This window comes from Taudactylus pleione, unplaced genomic scaffold (genome assembly GCF_031769625.1).
Source record: "Taudactylus pleione unplaced genomic scaffold, aTauple2 ptg000092l, whole genome shotgun sequence".
In the NCBI taxonomy this organism is placed as follows: Eukaryota; Metazoa; Chordata; class Amphibia; order Anura; family Myobatrachidae; genus Taudactylus; species Taudactylus pleione.
Genome location: NW_028284494.1, coordinates 5,036,417 through 5,058,855, shown reverse-complemented (window position 1 = coordinate 5,058,855; position 22,439 = coordinate 5,036,417). Strand labels below are relative to the sequence as shown.

Here is a 22,439-nt window from a genome sequence, read left to right as displayed (position 1 = left end):
ATAAAGGATCTGGTTTACTCTAATATCACTACACAAGTACACCCCTCATACTTTAGTTATATATGGTTCATATATCAGACTCTGGAGACCTGTTATCCGTCCTTAAAAAGACAATACAGTATTCCCAATGTCACTATAACTCCCATAGATTATGACCCACTGACCCACTAATCCTTCTGGCATGCTACACAGATGAATAACATGTACATCCCTCCAGCCCCAGGCGCCCCTAGGGGTACCAACGAGGAAACGTGAAGGACCCAATCCCGAATGAATGGGCACTTTTCTCTGCACTCCTAAACCCTTTTGCCGTGTTTAGGTGCTAGGTGTCACTTTTTACAGCTACTATGAGAGCAAGGAGATCAGTGAATGTCTCAACCCTGGGATCACAAGTCTCAAAAGACAGGACAAGCCTCTAATAGCAGATGAGAGGTGCAGTCTTTGGTTGATCATTTAAAGATCTGGTTCCTTTATATACATCTCACAGTTAGCACACATACAATCACACTCCTTTCACTCACTTCAAGACAACTTATACTTTAAAAGAGCAGGTTTGGCATACAATATATTCATAGATCCCCAATTAGCCCATCCATACTGAACCCTACAATACTAATTAGGAAGCGCAGAAGAGAGCATTGAAAAGCGCAAATGCGCATTTGTTTTGCAATACTTGCCGATCGGAATTTGCTTCTGCAGTTCCAAATTTTCAAGTGGACATCTGTCAGTACAGACAGGCAGTTGGGGATCCCAGACGAGCCCCCAGAAATGTTGGGGTGATGAGGCTTCCTACCCCTGGAGCACGGTATGCAAAACACTACTCCTGTGCTTTATCAATTTTCCTTACAGCCAGCTTGAAAGATAAGGAAACTCAACACAATTTGTGAAGAATTGCACTTAGCTCTCAGAGGTACATCCCGTTTGAGCTGTCTTTTATAAGTTCAGAAAACTGCTGTCACAAACATTTGCCAAAAATAGTTTGACAGAAAAGAATATATATGATTGGTTTAACAAGTACATAGTATGTGTCAATGCATCTTCAGTTTGTCTTTTTTTTTTTTCACAGTGTCCAGACTTGGTATCCTATTCTGGGATCATTCAGCTGCTGCTGTCTTGTAACATGCTCGTTCAGTATAATGCTGGCTTAATTTCATGATATTTGTGTAAAGGGAAATGGCTTTTTCTGATAAATCATACAGTATGTTTTAAATAAATACTATAATTATAGACTCTCACAATAGTTACGGTGATTGTGTGTATGCGCTTTTACATGCTCCTACAAATATCACACTGGGGTTGGGGCCTAGCTGACCCACACCACTTTTTGCACGTGTCTTCAGTGTGCACATGATCTCGGCTCTTTGACATACCTACAGATAGTTTTGGGCTCTTTGCCTCTGACTGGTTGGCCACCCCTGGTATAGTGTGTAACCACAAGAGCCACAAAAGCAGTCCAGGTTATACTCCATACGTAAAAGACCAGACACACAACTACTCCGACGTGGAAAATTGCGTGCTGTTGGACAAAGTCTCAACACTTACTGTAAGCCCAAGAAGCACAGACGTTCCAGCAGCAGCTGCTGCCACCAAGGAAGACACAGAGGTCAACAGCAATGTTGGTTGAACTCCTGGCATCCAGTACTTGAATTGTTCCTGGGCAGAAACAAGTCACACAAGAAGTCTAAGCCAATGACAGAGTCTAGTGCTTTCAACGGGATACTACCTTTGTAGTCCACAGCGGTCACCTGTGAAAGTTGGAAACTGAAAGCTAAAGGGGGAGGAGTATTTAGCAAGTGTATAAAATAACACAACTACAGCAAACGAAGCCTTACAGAATTTACAAGGATTCATGCCATTGAAATCTCGGGGACCTGGAAGATCCAGGCAAGTTCTTCACTATTTTTAAAGGGAAGATAGACTCCTTCCAATTGTGCATTTGATGAGTAATGTCCTTTATTACAAAGATGATAAATTGATATAGACAAGAAAAAGTGAGGATGGCACAGACAACCATGCTCTTCAGGACAGGGAGTTTGAGACAAGATTTATGAGAGAACACTTTGGGTCTGGGGCCGTGTACTATGCCAGTTGGCTTGGTGTATAGGAGATCAGCCTGCACACACCTATACAGATTTGTTTCTAACATTCGGAGGGTGCATAGAAGAGTTCAGGTGGAGACCATAGGGGCAGATGCTTGATGCAAGAGGGCTTGAAAAGGAAGCACACACCAGTCTTTGACCTACAGTACTTACCTCTTAAAATGTAAAAACAGGAGGCAAGCATTAAAGCATGCAGGCAAAGGTTCCCAAATTGGAGAAGGATTTAAAGGTATTCTGTAGAATCCTACATCTACATTCCTATATTATATATGGGATGTAGTTAAAAAGCCAGCGGACGGGATCCAGGCCGCTGGAATCCCAACTGTTGGCAAAATGCAGATGCTGCTATCCCAAATAAGCTCAGGATAGCAACGTCGGCATCCCAACCGCCAGTCCAGAAGGTCCTGACCCCGGGTGAGTATTACTGTCATGTTGGAGGGGTATATAAACCCATTATATATCCATTACATATATGTATAGCTATCATTTTGTGAAATAAAAACAAAAAGAATGTATACTGTTAGTAAACTATGGGATTATGTCAGTAACTTAACTCAGTGAAAGCTTCAATACTGTCCAAGTGCTGCATTTGCATACGTTATTGTTTATTTGTTTGTTTTTTGCACTGTTCCCCAAGCTGAGGAAGCATAACTAAAACAAACTAGTGACATTATGTATACAGAGTGTTTTACTTCTGGGGCTCAACTACATGATCCCTTAAATACCATGAGCATAGTGTATTTAGATTTACAGCGATGGTGAAAAAGCACAAGAAGAAAAGATAAAACAGAGAAAATCTAATACACTCACATAAGGAGGTAAGATTTCCAGATTTTTATTTCTGGAACTGTACACCAGAGATATTTAAAGTACAACAAAAATACAAAATAATGTTTAAAAAAAAAAAAAAAAAAGTCAGCGTTTATGTACAAATGATTAAAACCAATGAATAGTGACCTCCTCGAACCTTTGATACTAAATGTTGTTCTGATTGTCACCCACTGTTCCCTAGGGTTATACCAGTAATTTTCTGTTGAAACTGGAAATAAACACTGGTGATAAAAACATGAATATTTATGCAGTTGAAAAAAAAAACTAAAAAACAGTTACCTTCCAATAACCTATAATTCATTTGTGTATGATTTTTCAGATCTTAAAAAAAAAACAACAACCATAGAATGCTTGTAGGAGGTGTAACATAGGCTGGCCAGGCCCGGTATAAATGCTCCCAATTTCTTAGTTATATAGTGAAACAACTGACATAAAATACCAGGATGTTACTTCATTTTAGGTTTGCCAATATACTGAGGAAAATAGGGAAATAACACTGCATAACTGTGGACCTAATTGTACACACTATAGTATTTACTTAGAACATTTTTGTACACCCTTCAAGTAAAATCAGCAATAAGAAATTATATATTATAATAATGAAAAACAAAAAACAAACAGTCGCATAACAAAAAATGTACAAGGGAAAATCATTTTTTAAAGTGAAATATAGAAGCATGCTAGTTATTAGGCTTCAAATAAAAAAATAAATAGGTACAGTCCAAGGAATAGCGCATCCCTCAATACAACAGAGGTAGCCATTTTGCAAGCTGAACCAATATTCACTAGAAACTAGTCACAGTGAACTAATGATGTGCGGTTTTTGTTTTTTTATTAGTTCAACCCACAAAATGGATGCCTACATATTGTGTTGGTACACTAAATATGTTGGTATGTCCAAATAGAAAGGAACCCGATACACTGCAGTTATATGCTCACAAATCCATTTGGTTTTCACAATATGTTCCAGAATGGCAACTTGTAGCATGACAGATAAACAATACTGTCTTCAAGTACATCACTCAAATGACCAAAAGTGGACACCTGACCTTCGTTGTCTAACTCAGTTTCCCAAACTTACCATTACATTCCAAGTTTTAAAGGATATCCAAATGTGTGCACAGGTGATTTAATCAGTACTTCTGTTAATTTGATTTAACTATGTGGAGTCAAACATGGATAACCATAAAACCTGGACTGTAATGGCGGAAACTCTGGTCTAACTGGTACCAGACGCATAGCTCCTAGTCGCCAACTTGCTGCTGTCATTTTAGTGTAGATTTGCACCCACGAGCAACATTCGCCATTTCACAGAAACCTTTTCTGGGTTTTGTTTTTAATTCATCTTCGTCATCAATTAGTAAATGACATTAAGCAGTCATACATTTGAGTCTCATTTTTAAATGATGGAATAGCACAAATGAGTTGTAACTTGTAGCAACAAGATAGTCATCGTAGCATATAGAGCTGTAGTGTTGTCGCTTTATAAATACTGACTACGAACAAGTGGCCTAAACTTAGTGAAAGTGGCTATCTGGTTACCATGGATGACAACTATTTGACCAGTGTTAATACAGAAAAGGTTAATGGCGAGACAAAAGCCATCTGGTATTTAGTTGATGGAGACTGCACCTCACCTTTATCTAGGTCCTCTGTTCGTTTTGTGGCTCTAGTACTCAAAATATAAAAAGGAAACAGTGAAAAATAATTTCTCAGTGTGCAGCACACACTTGTCTATTAGGGCAAAACAACTTCTATCAGCAGTGGGTGACTGCCATTATAATTGATGCGTTACCTGCTTGCTGTATTGCTAGAATACAGCCCGTTACACTGCCTCATGGAACAGAGATTCACAGACACTCTGTTAAAAAAATATATATATGGGTATTTTTGGTTTTGTCTGCATGAAATAAATTGCTGCAAAAACAAAGAATTAATCGGTTTCCTACAAAAATTGTGCTTTAACTTTGAAATTCAAAAAGGCAAGATAGATTCTTCACGTTTGCAGGTCTCTTCATGCCCATATTAATGCGTATGTGTGGCCTGCACAGAATGGTGCTGGAAATTAATGTTTGACAAACCAATGTTCTATCTCTCAATTTACTATGGCGGAGATGTATCAGGCCTTTTAAAAGAGTGGACAAGCTTGATACATCTCCCCCTATGTCACCAATTCCTAATGAATAGCCTGCATTAACATTTATATTGGTTTGTCCCAAAAATTGCTGCCTCCAGTCAGTTTAGGCCACAACTACACATTAAAACAATGCATTTCTAGGAAGCCATGAGCTTGCCACACAGGCTGACCATACTGTGCTTCTTCAGGGAAAGTACAGTCCGTAAACAAACCTCTTCATATATAATCTCTTTACAATACGCTACAGTACCCTGCGGCAGCTCAGGGCTTAATACCTAGTGACATCTTAACTGAAATCCCAGATTTAAGAGTAAAAACATAAAAGCAAAAAGGAACAATAAATAGCTATTTTACATGGGTAAAAGTTAATAGTGGTACACATTATGTCACATTATGCATGCACAGAAATGTTACTATACACTGCAGGAAATCTGAAAACAATATTACAGAAATAGATATCCAAGGTAAGAAAATTTACAGGTATTTACAAAATTCTTGCAATTATTGCCTCATCATGAGAATTAGAGGTAAATATTTAGTGCTAGCTCACAGTTTCCAAACACTCTTTTGCCCACACAATCAACAATGGGAAAAAAAAAAAATAATAATTTAAAAAAATAAAATTAAAAAACCAAAAAGTAAAAAGATTGCTCGGACAGAAATAATAGAATTATAGGCTACAGCAAAACAGCATTGCAAAAAGCACAAACTTGCTATCGTAACTCTTATTATTGAACCAGAAATAAGAAAAAAAAAAAAAAAATTTGGTCAAAAATAAAAAATTTTTTTTTTTTTTTTGTTAAATGACTAAAAGGGTCTTTATAACTTTTCTAACAACCAAAACATTGGGCAAGAAACGCGAGAGTGTCTCCTCATTTGTATATTGAGAGTCCAGCAATGCATAGATAAACTGAATATTACTGCATTTGCTATTTTGAATGATCATGTTCATTAAAAGTGCAACGGGCTGAAGCATTTGAGCCTGTTTATGTCATGTGTTGTATAGGGCACTGCAAAACCATTTCTGGGTGAGTGGGGGATTAATGATCTTTAGTACATAAGTAGATGGTGGTGTAAAAGAGAGACGTAATCCCAGCCCAGCTTCTAGTACCAAATCCATCTTGGATTTATAAAATAAAAAACAACCAAACAAAATAAAATAAATAAATAAATAAAAAAAAAATCAGGGACTGCTATGCAAAAAGTATCGATAATGACGGTTAAACTGCATACTGAATATGGTCACGGTATATGATCAACAGTTGAATTTATTTTAGTTAGAAAGTTTGCAGTGTAAAACGTTTTATCCTTCAAAAATGTTCTAAAGCGTGACAAGCGGCCACGTAAGTGGGTCAGAAAAGCAGTTCACAGTACGTTTAATAAATACCCCACCCTCTCCATTCTACCTACAATCATTGCTTTCCGCACAACTCTCTAACATATACAACACTTGGATTGAATGAAAGGTGAATGTGCAGGTCTCTGTATGGCAATATGGCGAGTGTCACGTGTGACAGTACCAGGAGAGCTTTTGTTAGCGCATGGGCTTATTCAGAGCAGCAGTGGAGAATGTAGTAGCGCTCAGTGGCAGGCAGAAGACAGGACTGAAAGGCAAAATGAACGGTGACGTGAAGGACTCTTTGGCAGAGGAAGCACACGCAGATATGTGCAATTCATTTTTTTTTTCTTTAAACGGTCACATCTGCAATAAGTTTGCAAAGCGAGAACACAAAAAGGAGAGCCTCTTAGCAGATGCAGAGGTGAGTGTTGGAAAGCTTTGGCCCATTTAGCAGCCTACACAGGGATTGAGTCATAAGTGATAACCCTGTGTAATAAAGACATTAGATCAGGGCACCTTGGACCACAGTTTCGTAAAGTTAGCATTGTATGGCTCTGTGCCTTATGTAACCGAAGAGGAAGGCTCCAGCCTTCGCCTCCTACAGTACATTCCCCCTCTACCCAGACTATGCTGAAACAAAAAAAAGTTTTTAGAACATGTTCACCGACTAAGCCCGGACAATATTCGCTTTTCCTAGGAACATTTAGATACACAGATTAATGTGTAAATTTATTTTACAATCTTCCAAAAAAAAAAACCAAAAAAAAAAAACCTGTAGACAAGTGTTAGCTTCCCTCCCCTAACCAAAAAGGCAATACCACAATAAGGAAACACATTCTGTTAAAGTACACAGATCCGCTCTGGCTGTATTAGATGTCATGGTGAATATGATAAAGCCTCCCGAGTACATGGTTTCTAGAAACAAAAAATATACTGTCCCTGTGAGCCAGATTTTTGGCGTGGTTTAAGCGCAAGTGCTCTTCTTTCGCATCTCTTGCGAGATGGTGTATATTAAAATAATAATAATGATAATGATGGGCATTTTGTGCAGTTCTAATTAGAGCATCCTAGCCCTGCTTGTAAAAAAAACAAAAATAGGTAAAAAATAAAATAATGCTACATTAAGCAGGGGGTCGGATGGGTACCTGTAAACATTGGATTCTACACTGCACTGCTTAGGCCAAGAGGTGCCAATTTAAGTGACTCAGAACCTGTGCTGGTTGAATTATTTTGGAGATGGAGACCCAGTTTATCTACAGAATTTAACAAAAATAGAAGTTTAGCCTGAAGCTGCTTCCCCAGAACGTAATCTGAGTTCCCAACTCTGCTGAACAATGTCTTTTTCCACATTAATGGACCAAAATGAAGTTAATTCTTGACAAAATCAAGAGATAGTTCTTTACATACAAAGACATCACTGATGTCATATCAAAAAAGTTCAAACTTCCAGTGAAAGACTAGGCAAACCCGAAGTTTATGATCAGATTTTCAGCATCTGTACCCCCAATGTTTGTTTGGGGGGAGGGGGGGGGGGGGGTTGGAGGTGGAATTATTCCGACTGCAGAGCTGTATGGTGTAGTGTGTGCGAACTTATAAAACTATTTGTTTCGTTTGCAGATAGGCTGCTAAAGTCTGCCAGAGATACAGCCATTTTGGCACTGGTAATGTGGTGCGTATGGTTTTCAAAGTCCACACCAAGGTTATTTACAGAAACATCACTGATAAAGGATTCCGGGACGGAGATTCCCATTTTTATCCTTTTCGCTGGCCGCTCGGGTTCCTCGTTGCATAAGCTCACTGGGTTGAGCTCGGAAGGATAAAATCCAGTCTCAAATAAGTTAAAACAATCGCTTTCCCCATTGCTAGGCAGGTTCAGCAAGTCTTCTGTTCCGACAGGCACGTGATTTCCTGGGCCCCGGGATAATGTGTCCAAAGCTGGGAAGCCATCGTTCAAACAGTTCACATCTGTATTATTGCATACGGTTGCTACACTGTTAGTCAGCGCTGAAATAAAAGAGGGCGATACTGGTTATAATTATGTTATCTCACAAGTGCTTTTGCTGCTGTAAACAAGTGTTCACAAGGTTGTAAGATGGTCTCACCTGTCAGGTCATTAGCAGTGATAGAGTTCAATAAATTAAGCTGGGAGTCAGGGATGGAATCTGTCCTGTTTTGGCAGGTTAAGGCTGATTGATTTTCGGCTCCTCCCATTACCTCTGCTTCATCTACCAAACGGTCCATGTAATCCCTAGAATGGGACAACCAAATTCTGATATAACATCCATAGAACAAATATTGAGATAACAATCCTATCAGTTTTAATGCTAAAGTAAAATTATTTTTAGATCTGACAGTGTGTATGTGTGGTAGAAAGAGCGAGCAAGCGGGAAAAGAGAGAAGGAGAGCGAGAGAATGAATCGGTGTACGCACAGTGGTGAGAGAGGAGACAGGGAGACAGAAGAAATGGAGTGAGTGTGTGTAGACTGTGGCAGAGCTGGGGGATAAAGGGTTTGTGAGGTAGAGAGTATGAGTGAGCGACTACTGTATGTGAGACAGGACCACATCTTTGTATCACTATACTATTTCTGCTTACTGTATACTGTAAATAAGAGTGTGGGGGCTCCCTACACAGTAACTGAGCATAGAAACCCTCATTCCATTTTTGTGGTTGGTCTTAGTAGATCCTATTACAAGACGGTACTCCGCTACAGGGCATGCCATAATGTTGTCGATAGCCGCTAGAATTATTAAGGTGCATTTTTAGATCAGTCAAGAGGACAAAAAACTCCAGTGCATAAGCGACATAACTTACTTGCTTTATAATTAACGAGCACTAAGGGCGGTATTCAATTGTTGCGCCCTTGTATGCGCCAGTCAGAAGCTAGTAAATAGTTTCTCCTGTCGGGCGCGATCAGCTGCTGGTGCTACATTTCAGCTCGCAGCCCCAGGGGGATGAGAGCTGAAATTGGCGAAAAGTGACATGTTTGGGCGCCCAAACATCAGTTTTCACGATCGCGCCCAGCACTTTGGTCAGGGGTAGCTGTTTTACACAGCTAAACCCGACCACTTTGGGCGCGATCATCTCGAAAAACAGCAACAACTGAATAGTGCCCCGCGATTTCCTGTCACTTTAGACGGGAGATTGAGCGCGCTATAACAATTGAATACCGCCCTTAATGATTTACACTTTGCATGCGATGACATTGTAAAAGGGAGCTTCGAAAAGACAAGAACAGACTAGGGATTTGCTATATGTAGTTCTCCATTAAAAAGCCGGGTCGGAAACAGAGGTGGACAAAGGGACTCACGTTACTCCGGGATGATGGTGATATCTTTTCTTTCCAAACCTCGTCTGTTGGGCAAAATCATCATATCGCTCAGATTTTTTCCAGATATAATAGAACGCTACACATTCTGCCACTGTCCGGCTTCTCACCTGTACAAAGTAAGAGACAAATTACATCTATAAAACAAAGTCAAATATGGAGTCGCATACGGGCAACATGGACTGGTGTGCTTAGCGCCCATGAGAAGCCATAGATCAAGCCTGTCAGTACATCAGTCCATTCAATGAAACAGCTTTAATGTAACCGTGGAGCTATGCAGGCAGACATACAGAGCTCCTCAGCACCAAGACTGGTCAGTCAAAGGCCCTCATTCAGAGCCGTTCGCTATTTGCGGTCGTTCGTTTAAAAACAAGGGGTGGCTATTCAAATGATCCGTACGCACATTGCAGTCTGTTCACACCTCTAAGTCTGAACGAACGAGCAAAACATACGCTCGTTTATTTGTTAAAAACGCCCCCTGGCCGCTCGCACCATACGTCATGTCCGCTATTTATTAGATTAATCGAGTACATCGACCAGCGTATGAACTGCTCGCTATTCTTGTGGTTGGTGTTTGCTACCACAAATTTGCGAGCAGTTCTGGCTATAAAATAACCCAGTGACGTGGTCAATGACGCTGCTGTTTTAAATATACACACCCATAAAACGCCCGTTTTGACCTTTAAGCACGCCTGCGTTCGGATCTACACTCCCCATTTTCAAGCACCTTCCCCTGTTACCACCCACATACGCCTCATTCTGTCACTCAAAATAGCAGGCACTCGCTATATAGCGTACAAACGATTTTCGGCCGCACTGACTGGTTCGCGCATGCGTACTAAAAAGCGTACGCATGCGCAGATGTGCAAACATCGCTCGGAACGAGCGTACTGCCGCTAACGAGCGGCTCTGAATGAGGGCCAAAGACTGTAGACAACCGAAGTGCCAAGGATAAAATCTCCTGGGGGTACATTTACTACAGTGTGTGCTTTTAGTAGCGCCCATGGCAACCAATCAGATTCTCCCTAACATATATCTAGCACCTTCTAAAAGATAACAACTAGAATCTGATTGGTTGCTATGAGCAACATTCTCCACTTCTAAAAACCCACATTTTAGTAAATATACCTCTCAATCACCTTACAGACTAAAGTCATAATGGAGCTGGACTGATCCATCTAACATGATTACAAAGGTTTCATTAAAATGTAGATTTTTATGAAATGTAAGACTTTGAAATATAGGTCATAAGTTTGGTTCTGATTTAAAGTGCATAAACAGGAAAAATGCGTGTCCATGATCCCACACGTGATTATGAACAGTTATATACAAGCAGACACTAACAAAATATCATCCCTCCCCAACAGAACCACAAAGGATATTATAAAACACACTGAATAAATTACCTTATTTTTCTGTATTAGGTGAAAATCCTTCCCATGTATTACAAGTGCGTGCTCAAAATTTCTACATTCCTCCTCCGTCCACGGCTTAATCTCATCTAAAAATGATTAACAAGAGTCAGACGTGCCTGGTGTTGGTGTGGTCTGATAAAGCAGTTACTTTTTTTTCCCCCTTGTCATTAAAGAGGAGGAGGTCCCCCTTTCAGGCAATATAAGCTTGTATGTGTCTTCCTGCAGCTGTCACCAATAGCCCTTGCCATCATGTAACCCGGCATTTCAACTCAGGTAGCGAGCAGGGTTGAACAAGAGTTCAACCCGGCTCGCGGTGCGGTGTGACAGAGTCCCATTCACTGCATAGGGAGAGACGGAGCTTGGTGATGATCTCAATGATGGCGGTGACGTCATCGACCCGACATTAGTGCCGGGTCGGGTCACCAGTCTGAAAGGGGTCTCAGGTGGGTCGCACCCGGGATTGAAGCATGCACAAATCCCAGGTGCGACCCGCCATTAGCGATGTGAAAGCGGTATAAGGGGACTGCCTTTACGTTCTAGCTCCCTTTGGTGGTTTTCTTCTATGACATTACTCTTACAGATGCAAAGTACATTACGTTCACACACTTAAAGTGACATACAAAGAAAGAGAAAGTTGCAGGAGAGCCTCCACATGCCAAAAATTCATAGCCCGTAGTATGAAACCTTTCTTTAAAAATACTTTTTGCCCCAAACAGAAGACATTTCAATCTACTGTAGACTAGAAAGTGTCCTACACTATGGCCCTCATTCAGAGCCGCTCGTTAGCAGCAGTACACTCGTTCCGAGCGATGTTCGCACATCTGCGCATGCGTACGGATTTTAGTACGCATGCGCGAACCAGTCAGTGCGGCCGAAAATAGTTTGTACGCTATATAGCGAGTGCCTGCTATTTTGAGTGACAGAATGAGGCGTATGTGGGTGGTAACAGGGGAAGGTGCTTGAAAACGGGGGTGTGGAATTAGATCGCAGGCGTGCTTAAAGGTCAAAACGGGCGTTTTAAGGGAGTGCATAATTAATCCAGCAGCGTCATTGACCACGTCACTTGGTTTTTTTAAACTCAGAACTGCTCGCAAAATAGCGGTTGAAAAAAACCAACCACAAGAATAGCGAGCAGTTCATACACTGTACGATGAACTCGATTAATCTAATAAATAGCGGACATGACGTATGGTGCGAGCGGCCAGGGGGAGTTTTTATCAAATAAACGAGCGTATGTTTTGCTCGCTCGTTCAGACTTAGAGGTGTGAACAGACTGCAATGTGCGAACGGATCATTTGAATAGCCACCCCTTGTTTTTGAACGAACGACTGCAAATAGCGAACAGCTCTGAATGAGGGCCTATATCTGCAACTTGTTTCTGAAGTCAATCAAATCTGTCTGCTTTTATAAGTAGTTTTATTCACATAGATAGAGAGAAAAAAACACATGTTATTGAGAGGTGCATCCTGTCACACATCACAAGGCTGCAATGTAGGACCCCTCCCTTCCACTATAACACTAAGGGCCTGATACAGCATCGACTGCAGCTGCTAAACGCAGACGGGCGATTGCTGCGTAGAATGATTGACAGGCAATGAGCATTTGGGGGTGGTGGGGGGCAAAACGCAGGTGCGCCTGTTACATGGGCGTGCAGAAATTATTCACTGCGACAGCATACGCGGCATGAGTACTCACTGCATACCATGAGGTTAGCAATTTCTGAGTATGGTCAGACCTGCTGTAATTCCTGCAAAGTATTATGGATGTGAGATAGCAGCAGTGGGCATCTCTATGCTGGCTGTACGACTGTATTGCGATACCATTCATTAGCATATTTTCGCAGTGGGGCTGCCTGCATAATCACTGCATCAACATAACATACCAGCACATTTACATATCCCTGACATATTACCGTGCAATATCCTTCTACTGCAGAACCTTTCTATCGCCTCTCTGACGTTGTACTGACTCTTGAAGAGTTCACGCAGAGCCTGGAAAAGGAAATAATTCAATCAGTGCACAAAGTCACCCATATAAAAGCCCCCCGCCCTCCCCCTCATTTAAAGAGCTGCTTGGTCAGTGCTGTCCCTGGAAAGGGGCGAGATAGAAATGTTATCAGTCCATAAAGGCAGCTCTCACTAGTCCCTGGTTATGCATCAATTATATTTTATTAATCCTTTGCCTGCCATGGTCGCATCAGATGCGACCACACCAGACTGGGCTTTCCCCGACATGGTCACATCTGATGTGACCAGTCAGAAAAGCCCACTAGGTGGTTGCGGGAAGCTATTTTTCCCACAGCCGCCTGTATCAGAGGGGCCTCCTGTATGTCCCGATCACTGCTGGCCACAGTGCTCGGGACCTGGTGGCACCACCCTCCCGGCGCGACTGCAAGAGCAGACGTGACTTCCTGTGAAGCAGCAGACGCGGCTCCTGTAGCAGCAGCTGCTGCTGTGTCCCAATCACGGTGGCCAGCAGTGATTGGGCAGCTGCCATCATCCCCTTCACTAGAAGTAGTATCTGCGGCTCCTGTGTCCCCAGGCAGCCACCGAGACACCCTCCTGCTGCGGCTGCTGGCCGACAGTGATCACACTAGAAGCAGTAGCCGCGCCTGCTATATATTGTACCTGGGCATCGCCCCTGCCCCGCCTCTATTCCCCGTGTGCACCAATCGCGCTGGCCACAGTGATCGGGCAGAGTGTTCCTAACTGCACTAACACACATACATACATATATTGGACAGCACTCCAAGGACTTTAGAAAATGACCCCAGCTGAACAGACCAACGTTTCAGAGACTACTACATCTTTTTTTCAAGATGTAGTAAAGCATCTGAAACGTTGGTCTGTTCAGCTGTGGTCATTTCTTTCTAGAGTCCCTGGAGTGCTGTCCATTTCATATATATGTATTTATGGGTCTATTTGTGGGCTACCAGGATGTGTACCTGGGCCATATGATTATTTCCGCAACACTGATTTTTTTATATATCTATATGCATTTAAAGTGACCGGAGCCAGAAGTGCTTTATCTGGCAAGGTTGCATATAATGCTACCAAGCCAGCCTGTTCTGTCCCCCGGCTTTAGCAGAGACCCCAGACCCCTGAAGTGATGATGATGATGATAGTAAAAGTGTTGTTTGTAGGGGAACTCTAGCACCAGTCTGCTGATCTCTGCATGTGCTGATGATCTGTCTCCCCTGCACTCTGCAAATGTGAGAGGGGGGGGTTGGGGTTAAGAGGGGAATTTATGCAGGCCAGTAAAAATGTAAAAAAAATTGGCTGGGGAGGGTGGGGTCATCAAAATGTTAGATAGATAGATCTATTATCTATCACATTGTGCACCCATTTTTCCTAGGGGTGAGGGTGGGGACTGTGCCACAATTATCTAATATACCTAGGCGGGTTGGATGCAAAACATCCCCTAGGTCAGTGGTTCCCAAACTTTTTTGAATTATGGCACCCTAGAGTATCAACACTGTTTACAGCACTCCTGAGCCAAAAGTTTGTAATTGAGAAAAAAATGATTAAGTAAATTGTGCTTACCTGTCATCCTTATGGAGCATACACACGGTCAGATTTGTCAGATGAACGATTGAACGATTTTTGACTGCATTAAAATGAATGGAATCGTCCAAGTCTAACTGCAAACACATCAGTTGTCAGATATCGTTATCTGACCATCGGGAACGTGCATCGTTCATCTGACAGATATGTCAGATTTTCCTTGAGATATGAACAATTTTTTAAATCGTTATCGTTCAGATCTGAAGAAATATCTGACCGTGTGTATGCACCATTAGGTTCAGTTATGTGGTGGGTGACAGGTTTGCACTTTAGTTTGTCAAAATATTTACATTACATTGACCATAAATAATTTGATTTGGTGCTGGACCACCAACCTGAGGCGCCCCAGCAAGTGTCCTGAGGCACCCCAGGGTGCCATGGCACACAGTTTGGGAACCACTGCCCTAGGTATATCTTTTTAAAATAAAATATTTAAATAGATTTAAATAAAAAAAAAAAATACTTTTTAAAACTTAAATAAAAAAAAAAAAAAAAGAATTTCTGTGCAGTTTTGACAAAACAATATGTCATTTAGGTGGTTAAATGCACTACACATGGGGGCGTGGCCTGGACAGGAATGGACTAAGGCCCTCATTCAGAGCTGTTCGCTATTTGCGTTCGTTCAAAAACAAGGGGTGGCTATGCAAATGATCCGTTCGCACATTGCAGTCTGTTCACACCTCTAAGTCTGAACGAGCGAGCAAAACATATGCTCTTTTATTTCTTAAAAACGCCCCCTGGCCGCTCGCACCATACGTCATGTCCGCTATTTATTAGATTAATCGAGTACATCGAACAGGATATGAACTGCTCGCTATTCTTGTGGTTGGTTTTTTCAACCGCTATTTTGCGAGCAGTTCTGAGTTTAAAAAAACCAAGTGACGTGGTCATTGACGCTGCTGTATTAATTAGGCACACCCATAAAACGCCCGTTTTGACCTTTAAGCACACCTGTGAACGGATCTCCACTCCCCGTTTTCAAGCACCTTCCCCTGTTACCACCCACATACGCCTCATTCTGTCCCTCAAAATAGCAGGCATTCGCTATATTGCGTACAAATGTTTTTCGGCCGCACTGACTGGTTCGCGCATGCGTACTAAAAACCGTACGCATGCGCAGATGTGCGAACATCGCTCGGAACGAGCGTACTGCCGCTAGCGAGTGGCTCTGAATGAGGGCCTAAGACAAGTGTTTCACTACTGAAGCCTGACTAGATGAGGAGATCACTACATCTGCCAGATATTGTGCATTATATTGTTATAACAGACTGAGAGTAGTCGTGTATCGTACAACACATTACTTTCTAGATATCTGTATCAGGACGCGGGCACAGCTAGACCAGCACACCATAGTTTACCTGGTCATCATCCTTGATAATCATCCCATCTGGAACTCGGTCAATAAACCTTTTGTCATCCACTCTCATAGTTTCCAAAAGAAAATCTTCCACTCTGCTCTCTGGAAGTACATCTGGGCTCCATATTAACTGATCCTGGTGTTCATATGCTGCAAATCATATCATACACATATTATCATTTATCTATTTGGCACCACAAACAGTTCTGCAGCGCCTTACAAAGTACATAAACAAATGAGCACACAAGAAAAAGAGATATTCATAGTACAAAACAATGCAGGGCAAGGACATGGTTTATAAACATTGCTGCATAACACTGAAATAAGCAGCAGGGCGTCTGCAACCAGGTGTTAGGTGCCGTTGTGGGTAGTATAGGACTAAATGATAGTATAACTAAAACTGCGTACACACGCAGCAATATTTTGGACGACGGAACGATAACATTATCGATCGTTCAGTTTCTGCCCCAAAACGATGAACGATAACGACCAACGCGTGCTCCTGCTGGTCGTTGGTCTTTGACGTTTATCACCCGAACCTGCTGTTCGACCTGACGATATTGTCAGAAAGTAGCATGTACGGGGGATGAGGGACGGAGCCCGGCACTGAACGATATCATTCCTGATATCGTTCAGTGTTTGTGCTCAGTGTCGTTAACGACACTGAGCACACCCCTGCCGGGGACACACTAGACGATGTCGCTCATGGAGCAAATCGTCCCGTTCATATGCAGCTTAAGGGAAGGAGAAGCATGTGAGGGAAGAGGGCCCTGCTCATGAGAGCTTACATTCTAAAGGGGAGTGGCAGACAGACAGGGGTGACACAGATGGGGTAGATGGTGAGAAATGAGCAGGGAGCACTATGTAAGCGACATGAACATTTCATATGTTTTAATACAGTAGAACAAGCTTCCACCAAGTTCCATTCCTCGTACAGCTACTACAAGAGGGGGGTTCCAGCTCCTTACCTGATAAATCTGCCATGTAGTGTCCCTGGAATAGTGGGATTTCCGCCTGATGCTGTGGGCCAATCATTATTTCCTAGATAAACAAAAAGGTAATTACTAGTCTAATCGCCAGCATTAAATGTTACATGATTATATCTAAATAAAGCACATGATGTTTACAGCAGTGTTTTTGGTAGAACACAAAATACTCATAAGAATCTCACCTTTCTTAAGTCTTCTGAAGAATTTCCAATTTCCATTTCCAAATCCTCACTCTCTGATTCCTTATCTCCTTCCCATGCCGTGTTCGCTATTTGCGATAAAAAGAAAAGTAATTCTTTTAATATACAATTTAGCCCTTTGCAAGCCTTTGAGTATATCATTAGATAATTAATCATTTCCCAGAGATGAAGAACATGCATAGTGCTAGCATTAGGGAGTGAAGAAATTCATGTGATCAGTCTGCACTGTGTGTTCAGGGGAATCGGTATGATTTACCGCCGGACCCATGCCCGGCGATTGGAATCCCGACAGCGGTATCCCGGCAGAAAGAGGAAATCCCAATTGTCCAAGGTAAGTATTGTCTAACCTAATTTTACCCCCTAACCCTCCCTTAGGGGTGCCTAACCCTAACCCTCCCCCCCAGTGCCTAACCCTAATCCCCTCTCTAAGTGCCTAAACTTAATCCCCCCTCTAAGTGCCTAAACCTAAGTCCCCCCTCGGGTGCCTAAACCTAACCTCCCCCTAGCCTAACCGTATCCTCCCGGGGGGGATTAAGCAGTCGGGAAGCCGGCTGTCGGGATTAGGTCCGCCGGCTTCCCAACTGCATACCGTGTTCAGGCCACTGGTACACAAAGTAAATATTGTAAGTGACCTGTAGAGAAGATGTACAGCATGGATACAATGCAAATATGGAGAGGGGACAGTGAACAAGAAAATACAGCTTATTTATCCTAACATGCACAGGTCCCTAATCTGCTATAATTGTCTGTATGTACTGCAGGACTGGGAAAATAGTCTTTACAAACTCACTATTACCCCAGCTGTACTGTGTACGGAGAATTGTGTTGCTAATTGTTACTTGTGCTCTGTTTATAATTTGGTTACTGTATTGTAATGTAATGTTCTGTGTACCCTTTTACTGTATATACGGCACTGCGGACCACTTGTGGCGACCTATAAATAAAATGTAATAATACATACAAGCCTCAGCCATCATAACGCTCTGCTCAGCACCTCTGACTACCCCCCACATACCCTCTCCCTCATGGGCTGTGCCCCCGTGCCTTGTGCTCTCCTCCCAGCCCTATGCCTGCCACCAGCACACAACGGTTCCCCTGTTTCCATTCTTCCCTCGGTGAATCTGATCCTGTCTGATTGCCCACTTTGTGGGGACAGGAACATTAATTACGGTTTGCTCCCTATTCCACCATGGGCTGTATTAGCAGGGCATAGTGCCCTGCCAGATTTTTAATAGAGCAAAATGTGCTCTGCCTCTTTAGTGGCACCCCGCTAAAACAGCCTGCCCTTAGCCTTCCCCCACCCACAGGCTGCAGTGTCCTGCAGGTGGGAAAAGTTGCGGTGATCGATTGTAAGTGCTGCCCCCCCCCCCCCCCCCCCCAAAGCATGACAAATTGGAGGCGTGTCACAAGGCCACACCCCAGGCCGGCCACATCCCCTTTTCGGGAGTATGCGCTTCTTCGACGCGCGCAGAAACTCCCTGCCGGCAGTCTAGAGAGAACACGAATATCCATCCTTCCCCTCTACCCCCCACTGTCGTTGCTTTATTTGTATCATGGTTAACCCTTTGCATTCTTGAAATTTTAATGTCATTTTGTTTTTGCTGTACATCAATGAACATCCTTGCAGCACCCAATAAATAAAAGGTAATAATAACCCACTCATCTATGTTTCACTTACATCTTAAGGGGCGTGGAAAAAAGTCAGATGTCTCGTGTGATGTGACAGATGGGGTCAAGTCGTCAGCGGAAGATTGCGTTTCTTCATCGTCACCGGACAAAAGGTCTTTAGCAATTTCCTCCTGAGAAAAGAAAGTACATTGTGATTTATCATTTTATCTCATTACAATTCAGCTATTCAATTACTTCATGCAATGGTCATGCAAACTGAAGCTGAAACTGACATTTCCCTAAATTGCTGGTGTACAAAATTATGTAGATTTAAGTAAAATCTTGAAGTCAGGGAAGCTGTTCATATATGGATAGATACAATCAATCAATAGAAATAGTTCTGAAACATTAGAGGCCACCAATAATCTTTAAAGTGCATTGGATACGTGGCATGTAGGGATTTCCCAACCACTGTAGGGATTTCCCCCAAACTTTATTTCTGGAGGAACAAACATCAGAAATATGAAAAAAATATATACAGGTCAATGTATAAAACTAACAAAAATGTAATATTCTTCATTTAATGACATCTAAAACACTACAGTTTGTGGAATGTTTATCTGCTCAACAATTTAACAAAAAAAAAAGAAACAATTCCGTCATCAGTGATGCATTATGCTATGTGGCTGATTCCCACAGACACCAGCAATGGTCACTTACTTTATCCAGTGTCATGTCTGGCAGCTCATCAGCGAGTTCACTGGGAGAACTGCCGGCACTGGACCCTGCCATCACTGGATCCGCAGGCTCATAGACATAAATTGCTAATAAGTCTTCCAAAGGCATGTTTCCTTCCTGGGAAAATACAAATCCAATCTTACACTGTGCATTCATGTGTGCCAGACCAAACATAACTCATTAAAAATGAACTATACAAAAGGGCCTTAAAGGCCACTGCACATATTACTGCAGTTTAACGAAAAATCAATGCTCAGAAGAACAGTAAATTACTACCAATTCCTCATCTACTTTGTGACATCCTGTAATTGCACAAACTGACAAGACAATCAGTGCACACTTACGACTTTGCAAGACATCACTAGTATTACATAGATGTACAGGTTGAGTCTCCCATATCCAAATATTCCGAAATACAGAATAATTTTGGCATGACTGAGATAATGAAACCTTTGATTTTTGATGGTTCAATGTACCAAACTGTGTCTAAAGGACAAATTATTAAAAATATTGTATACAATTACCTTCAGGCTGTGTGTATAAGGTGTATATGAAACAAATTAATTTCATGTATGTACACAAACTTTGCTTGAGCCACAAAATTATTGAAAATATTGTATAAAATTACCTGCAGGCTGTGTGTATAAGGTGTATATAACACAAATGCATTCTGTGTGTATATTTGGGTCTCATTCCCAAGATATTTCATTACGATATGCAAATATTCCAAAATACGGAATATTCCGTTATCCAAAATACCCCGTCCCAAGCATTTTGGATATGGGAGACTCAACCTGTATATACTCTCTATTCTAAAAAGTAGTCATTTGTTACTACAAGAGCCGACAGTTTAGACCACCGGTTCTCAAACTCGGTCCTCAGGACCCCCAACAGGGCATGTTTTCCAGGTCTCCTCACAGAATCAAATGAAATAATTAGCTGCACCTGGGGATCTTTTAAAATGTGTCAGTGAGTAATGACTACACCTGTAGGAGACCTGCAAAGTGTGACCTGTGTGGGGTCCTGAGGACCGAGTTTGAGAACCACTGGTTTAGACTTTTGTATTTCATTGGAACTTATAGTATATAACCCTTACTGCCCCATATCACATACAGATGTGTCCTCATACATCTAGTCTCAATACGCCACGCAGTGAGACTTGCCTGGCGTGAGTCTTCAGGTCCCGTGCTACTCTGCTAGAGTCAGGTGTCTTTTTTTTGCCGAAAATGTACCTAAGTCGCAATGTGATGCGACTAGGATGTACCGGTAGACTGGTGCACACAGATATACAAATGTTGTAGATCAAATTAATTTGCACAGAGTCTGTATATGAAGAACAACTCAGCTGTATACAGATTCAGAGACTCAGTCGCACACTGATATACAAGTGTCACATATCAATTAAACAGCACAGTCTGCTGGTGCATCCTAGACGCATTGCAAAAGACGCATTTTCTGCAAAAAAAAAAAAAAAAAAACGCCTGGCGCTAGCAGATTCTCACAGGCCCTAGCACGCCGAGAGGGGCTATTTAACACCACTGCAGCAAAGATGTACAAGGACACATCTCTGACCCTGCTTGCAATTATGTAGTAATTTTAACTATCGCATAACATAAAATATGATTGCCTTCTACAGAGCCACATTTACTATTATAAAATATGGTTCTAGTGAAGAAAAATAATCATCATAACTGCAAAGACAACCTAGGTAGGCGAAATGTTCATTTTTTTCAAAACACTCCAGACAGAGTTAAACCATTCATACAAAACCAGCACAGAATCTTTTGGAGCCTATACTTTAAGAGCATGTGATACTGTTTTAAGCTGCATCCTTACATACAGAATCACCTTTAATATAGGATTACCAGACCTCTTAACATAGCCTACTGCTACCTAAAGCTTTTAGGTCATCAATCTTGTTTTTTGTTCACCCAGTACATATAAAACAATGTGTTATTAAGTCCCAGATGTCACAGGTGGAGGCTGTATAGCTGTAGGCTGGTGGCAGAGATGCTTTGTGTGCCTGAACGTAACAGACTAGCAAACCCAGCAGAATAAGAGTATACTACAAGGTACATACCATGAGCAAGTGATCTATCAACCTGGATGCCATGCTGTGTATGCGGCCAGCAAAAGATATACAGCACAGAAGTGACATGACAAAGAGGAGCGGAAACCATACTCATTATTGGGGTGGAAAAATAAAATAAAAAATGGCCTCAAATTACCCCAAAATCAACTTTATGCTCCCAAATTAAGTAGTTATTTAATTGAAAAAAAAAGCTTTGTATTTTACAAACATTTTTAAGTGGCCTCAGATTACCTCAAAATCCATTTTTTTTCTACTTTTTAGTTTTATAAATAGTTATGGCCCGTACACACGGGACGATCAGATATCGTTGTCTGATCGTCCAGCATGTGCTAGATGTTCAATATCGAACATCCAGCAACATGCACCAACCCCCAAACGATGTAACGACCCGTGACCGATGAATGCGGGTCCTTATAGCAAACAGGCTAACCTGGTCGATATCTACCAGGTTGGCCTGCATGCACGGGCGATGGTCGATATCTATCATCCGTGCCCGCGCATCAACCATTGTTTGAGGGGTTAAAAAAAAAAAAAGGGGGATATAAACGATCAAACAATATAGTTATCGTTTATATCCTTCTGCTTATCTGACCGTGTGTATGCATCATTAGCTTTTTACAAGTTTTTTTACTTTTTGAAAGTAAATGCACAAATCAGCCATTTGCAGCATTTAAAGGAGCATATATTATATGTATTTTTTTAGCGCATATATATATATATATATATAATATTTTTTTTATTTATT

General features: G+C 41.7%; 1 protein-coding gene across 2 annotated transcripts in view; it reads right to left on the bottom strand.

Annotated features, from left to right (window-relative positions):
* Positions 1-2,918: 2,918 nt before the first annotated feature.
* The window catches only part of MIER3 (MIER family member 3), a 31,099-nt gene continuing 11,578 nt past the window's right edge, over positions 2,919-22,439 (bottom strand). For both annotated transcript variants that reach the window (XM_088469394.1, XM_088469395.1), the window contains exons 5-14: positions 19,585-19,719; positions 18,935-19,055; positions 17,239-17,324; positions 17,036-17,108; positions 16,069-16,217; positions 13,060-13,138; positions 11,139-11,233; positions 9,715-9,842; positions 8,509-8,654; positions 2,919-8,410 (exon numbers count right to left, since the gene is read on the bottom strand). In XM_088469394.1, the coding sequence (XP_088325520.1) occupies positions 7,956-8,410; positions 8,509-8,654; positions 9,715-9,842; positions 11,139-11,233; positions 13,060-13,138; positions 16,069-16,217; positions 17,036-17,108; positions 17,239-17,324; positions 18,935-19,055; positions 19,585-19,719 (1,467 nt within the window). In that variant the 3' untranslated portion in view covers positions 2,919-7,955. The remainder of the gene's footprint in view (positions 8,411-8,508; positions 8,655-9,714; positions 9,843-11,138; positions 11,234-13,059; positions 13,139-16,068; positions 16,218-17,035; positions 17,109-17,238; positions 17,325-18,934; positions 19,056-19,584; positions 19,720-22,439) is intronic.